Raw genomic sequence first — 5882 nt, 5'->3', positions numbered from 1 at the left:
GTGTGGGGTATTGATGTGTAGCTATAATTCATGGTTTTTGCACATTATATGCTTTGCATTTTACATGATTTAATGGTGAAATACACTTTGTTTGAGCGTAATGGAGGCTATTTATGTGTAGGTGCATCGCAAATGAAAGTAGAGCTAAAGGGATGCTTAAACGTCGAAAGCGCACTCGAGAACGGTGAAGAGGAGAAGTCGGGCAAAAGCCAGCTCGACCATGCTTTATCTAGGCGAGTCTAGTTTAAAGCCAGGCCTAGGCTGGCGTTATCCAAGCGAGGCCAGCTTAAAGCCAAGCATAGGCTAGCATTATCCAAGCGAGGCCAGCTTAAAGCCAGGCTTAGGCTGGCGTTATCCAGGCGAAGCCAACTTAAAGCCAGGCCTAGGCTGGCATTATCTAGGCGACGCCAGGCCTAAGGCCAGGCCCAGTCCGAGTGTTGAAGGTTTTAATTATTTCGCGGATTGACTAGAAGTTGACCTACACGTTTAGGTCATGTCCTAAACATATAAATAGACCTTAAAATGTCACTTTTGGGAGTTTTTTAGGCAGACCAAGAGGAGATCGAGTTTGGATACAATTTAGACCTAGGGAGAGCACATAGCCGTCATGGAGACCGGAGATTCAACCTAAGGAGGCAAGAACACACTAGGAGCAAGGCGGAGAATTCTTCTACGAGTTTTTCACTTCCTTCTTCCTATTTTCTTTATTGGTTATGAATTCTAGTATTGTAGTTTTGCATACTATTATGAATAGCTAATTTGTTATCTAGGTTTTTGATGGAACCTTTTGGAGGATGATTTTCCTGTTACGTTTATATAGATTTGTTGTACTATTTTCTCTATTTCTTCAACTACGTTATTATTGTGGTTGGTTGAAGAGCTCTTAATCAACTATGCTTATTTAGTGTGTATTACTCGGGAGAGAGTGCATATTTAGGTAGCTTTTGAACAACATCACTCCTAACATATATGAGGAATCAATACGGAGGGTTTAAAGGTGGGATTAGGCATAACGAAACCTTGGTACGATCCGAGTGAGCCGTACTTAATGCAAGCTAGCGTAATTCGGGAGAATATGTCTAGTAAATTGTGGTAGTTACTCGGGAGAGAATTAAAACACTCAGAGAGCTCATGATCGGTAGAGAATACTTAGGCGAATTTATAGGAAACATAGCGGGAAGGATTCCGACAATTGGGGAAATCATAACTCTAGACCTCCTTAATCTATTCTCAGACCCGTAGTATCTTTAGTTGTTAATTTACTACTTTAATTACTTAGTTAATTAGATATAATAATCTTAATATTTATAACTTAGGAACTGTTCGAGCTTATCTCCTTAGTGATAGTCAGCAACTATAGCTAAGCCTTAGTTCACTGTGGGATTTGACTCCGGACTCTTGAATCGCATTATATTTGCAGCGACCGCTTATCCTTTTTAGGACTAGAGTTGGGCATCATCAGCTTTCTTCCTCCTTTTCCTCACGATCTCTATGTCCTTCACCAATAATCTATGCTGAGTCGTGACATTCTCGCCGGGCATAACCTTGCAATCCATGCACAGACTCCTATCGCACTTCCGGAGGAGTAGATAATCAATTTGAGTCTTAGCCAACGAACTCCAGAATGTATCCACGTGCTTATCCCTTTTTAGAAAACACGAGTTGGCAATAACTAAATCCAAGGCTTTATCACAGTCCAACAACACAGTACCTCCTCTGTTCCTAACTCTAAAGGCAAGCGATCATGCATACCGTTATACCTCCCCAGATGTCGTCCCTATGTGACCATTGAAGTCACCTCCTATGAATAACTTCTTGGTGAGCAGAATGCCACGTACACCCGTCAAATTCTTCCCAGAAGTGCTTCTTAATCTCTTCGTCCAAACCCACTTGAGGCGCATAAGCACTAATCACATTTAAAGTAGACCCTCCTATACCCAGCTTTATAGCCATCAGCCTGTCATTCACCCTCCAAATTTCTACCACTAGCTCTCTAAGATCCCTGTCAACCAAGATACCTATCCCGTTCTTACCCCTCTCGAGTTTTGAGACCTACAATTTAAGCCCATCAGCATCTCGAGCCTTCGACCACCCATCTAGTTTCCTAGATACAAGCTATATTGATCTTCCTCTTCTGGAGGATCGTCGCTAAATCTATAGACTTCCCCGTCAAAGTTCCTATGTTCCAGGACCCCACTCTCAGCCAAAAGACTCCCCTGCCACCTTTGCCCCCCCACCCACCCAAGGACATGACCTTATTCCACCATCACTCACCCAACCACTATAATCTACGGAAAATTATGCTAGAACTATCGCTAAAACAGACAAAGGATTAAACTAACGGAGGAAGGTCTAACACTTATAACTCAAACCACTAGAAATGCGTATAGATAAGACAAACAGACAAGGAAGAATTAAACTAGTTATAACAATGGATATCTAAAAGAAGGCCAAACAAACAACTACTAAGAAATCAAATTACAGTCTAGAAATCCCTAAAAAGTTACTAGCAAGAAAATACCAAGACATATACACTAAATAATTAGAGGCAATCAAGAATTAGGCTTAAAATAACAAAAACTAATTAGGTACTAACAAGGGAGACAGAGATATTAAACGAAGAATAGGCGGTACCAACTCCCCGATAATGCGAAACCTAGGTGAATCATCAGAAATGTCAAGGCCGCACTGCCATACTAACCTTATTCAATTTCCCACCAACAAATTTTGATGTCCGAGCTCCGATCCAGTAGTGAATACCTCAAAAACAGCAGGACAACATATAGGTGAATCGGTTTCAAGTGAAAAAAAATGAGAAATCAAAGAAGAAGCTTCAAGAAAGTCGATGAAGTTGAATTAAGAAAGCCGATAACTCCAAGAACAAAGATGAACAACTTGAAAGATACCTCAAAGCACCTAAAACTCAAGACTGTGCAACACATAAAAAAGAACTCGAGCATCTATTGTAACGACCCGACCGGTTGTTTTGCTTTATAGATCGTTGTTCCCCTATTTGATACTTCCTATATGTGCTCTTACTGTCTTATAACTTGCGGGGATAGTTGGTTTGGTTTTGGAAGGGTTCGGATTGAATTCGGAATACTTAGTTCCATTATAGTGGCCTAATATGGCTAAGTTTGACTTGAGTCAACACTTAGAGTAAAAAACATCAAAATCAGAATTTAAAGGTTCCAATACATTTGTATGATGATTTTAGACTTGGGTGTATGTTCGGATCGAGGTTCAGGTAGACCGGGAGCATTTCCGCACTTATTTTTGAAATTTGGCATTTTGAATGTTTTAGAATTTTCTAAGTTTGACTTGAAGTAGATTTTTGTTTTATAGATATTCGTATGGGATTCTGAGCATTGGAATGGGATCATATCATGATTTATTATTTTGGGCAAAATTTGATGTCAATCGAAGTTGGTTTGATATATTTCGGCATTGGGTTTTAAAGCTGGAAGTTCAATAGTTTCATTAGGTTTGAATTGGGTTGGGATTCATGATTTTTATGTTGTTTGATGAATTTGAGGTTTCGACTAAGTTTGTATCATGTTTTATGATGTGTTGGTATGGTTGGATGGGGTGCCGGGGGTTTCAGTTACGAATCGGAATGGAATCGGATTGAGTTTTGGCCTTAAGGAGTTGCTGAAGCTTAATGCTTCTGGTGTGATCGCACCAGCGTGATTTTGTTATGTGCTACTTTTTGTGGGGACCTACGTACACACGCAGTGATGAGAGTCCGTACATAGATATATCTATGTTATGTCTGGGTAGACTTAGATTCACAGCATTCCTTAATTGTGTTATTTGTATTTATCCTGTGTATTTGATTTCCAAAATTTATGACTGATATTGAGGTTAAAATAAATATTGACTTAGCCTTCTACTATGGAAAAACTGTGAATTACTTGATAAACTATAGATCCGTGTCATCTCGACTCCCATGTACTTCCGCGAGCGAGGTAATTTCCCTGCTCTTATATGATCAGTCCATTCACCTCGTCAGTGCTTTAAATTACTCTAATGGATCAGGCTGTTTGCTTATGCAATATGGTAACAAAATTCTTATAGGATAGGGCCATTTGCTTCGGCAGTAATGTGTATCATTATTCTTATGGGATCGGGCCATTCGCCTCGGTAGTACGGAGTATCATTTTCCTATGGGTACGAGTCGTTCTCCTTGGTAGACTCGTACTTAATACTTGAGATTGGAATTGGTTATGGTGACAGTTGAGCTAGTTCCTCAAGGCCGGTTAGGACGTTTTAGTGATTTAATGAAGGTCCATGTTGGAGGTTTATTGTTAATGTTTTTATCTGTTTTGTTGCTACTTGTACATCCTCCATGTCTACTTTATGTACATATATTGCTGTTTGACCACTAGTAAGTGTCAAGTCGACCCTTCGTCCCTACTTCTTCGAGGTTAGATGTAATTTTACGTAGTCATGCTACACTTCTTCACTGAATGTGCAGGTACTGAGATAGGTACTTCCAACAGTCACACAGGCGCGTAGATGCACTTCCACAAAAACTTAGTGCTGAGCTGCTTGCCTTGTTTCGATCTACAGCACCGGAGTCTCCCTCTACCTTGTTTTCAGTTTCTGTCTATTTTACTTCAGACAGTGGATGTAGTACTTTTGTATGTTCTCTAAATCGCTCATGTACTTGTGGCACCAGGTTTTGGGGGCTTCTAGCATTTATGCACTGTTGTACTTACTATTACCATCATCATGGTTTATGTATTATTCACACTTGATATTGTGGGAAAGGAATATGTACGGTTTTATGATGTTTTTTTTTATTTGTTGTATTTAAGAAAATCTTCTATTTTTAAAAGTTAAAAAGAGATAACTAAAAATGGAGATTCACGTATGGGCTTGCCTAGCAATGCGTTAGGAGCCATCGTGACCTATAATTGGATTTGGGTCGTGATAGTTTGGTATCACAGCTCTAGGCTCACATAGGTCTCACAGGTCATGAGCAGGCCAAGTAGAGTCTTGTGGATCAGTGCAGAGACGTTCGTACTTATCTTAGAGAGGCAATAGGGTTTTAGGAAACGTCTCTTTCTTCATCTCCTATCATGCAATTGATATTTTGCTAAGATCTTTCCTTTTATTCTCTTACGGATGGTGAGAACATGCGCGGTAGATGTACCCGGCGGTAGAGGAGTTGATTTCCCCATTATTAGAGGATGAGGCCGAAGCCAGGGGAGAGATCTAGCTCCTATCAGAGGATGAGGGTGTCCAAGAGTTGCTCCCGTTGTACCACCAATGGATCTAGTGAGGGATCCTGTTATTGAGGAGCAGGATGAGGCACTTGCAGCTGAGCCGGGCCTGGTAGATTTCATGACTGCACCATGAATTTAGGAGATCATGGGCTGTATGCCGCAGTTCATGGACTCTATGATGTAGGCTAGTTTATTTCCAACTGACCCAGCCACATATCAGGTGGGAAGGGGAGTACAGAACCCTACTGCTCAGGCTCCAGGGAACACTGCTTCTATTTACCAGACCCTAAGTACACTACATGTGGGTGGGGTCTAGCCAGTTGCAGCGGCTATGCAAGAGCCCACACTAGACGTAACAGTTGAGCAGCAGAAACGGCTAGACAGATGGTTGAGGCTTCGTCTATCTTTGGGGGTGAGTGGTCAGAGGACCCATATGATTTCATTGACCAGTGTAAGGAGAGTCTACGTAACATGGGATATTGGAGTCCAACGGGGTGTACTTCACCACCTTTCAGCTTGAGGGCATGGCCCGCATATGGTGGCATACTTATCTCTTTAGCAGGTCCGCCAGTTCACCTCTCTTGACTTGGGATCAGTTTATGCATCTGTTCTTGGAGACGTACATACCACCTTTAGAGAGAGAGAAACTTT

At 41.2% G+C, this 5882-nt stretch overlaps 1 protein-coding gene across 1 annotated transcript; it reads right to left on the bottom strand.

Annotated features, from left to right (window-relative positions):
• Positions 1 to 1442: 1442 nt before the first annotated feature.
• Positions 1443 to 5351, bottom strand: LOC109241797. Its single transcript, XM_019408580.1, has 4 exons — positions 5129 to 5351; positions 2702 to 2760; positions 1799 to 2052; positions 1443 to 1728 (listed from the first exon to the last, which is right to left on the bottom strand). The coding sequence occupies exons 1-4, from the start codon at positions 5349 to 5351 to the stop codon at positions 1443 to 1445; spliced, it is 822 nt and encodes a 273-aa protein (XP_019264125.1).
• Between the last annotated feature and the right edge of the window lie 531 nt (positions 5352 to 5882).

The sequence above is a fragment of the Nicotiana attenuata genome, unplaced genomic scaffold (assembly GCF_001879085.1).
Source record: "Nicotiana attenuata strain UT unplaced genomic scaffold, NIATTr2, whole genome shotgun sequence".
NCBI classification, from domain to species: Eukaryota; Viridiplantae; Streptophyta; class Magnoliopsida; order Solanales; family Solanaceae; genus Nicotiana; species Nicotiana attenuata.
This window is presented reverse-complemented; position numbering and strand designations above follow the sequence as displayed.

Coding starts and splice junctions, on each gene's coding strand:
- LOC109241797 (XM_019408580.1), bottom strand. CDS start 5,351: ATGAAATCTACCAGGCCCGGCTCAGCTGCAAGTGCCTCATCCTGCTCC. Junction 2,053..2,701: donor TTGGTGGGAAATTGAATAAG/GTTAGTATGGCA, acceptor CTTAAATTGTAG/GTCTCAAAACTCGAGAGGGG. Junction 1,729..1,798: donor CAAGAAGTTATTCATAGGAG/GTGACTTCAATG, acceptor GCTTGCCTTTAG/AGTTAGGAACAGAGGAGGTA.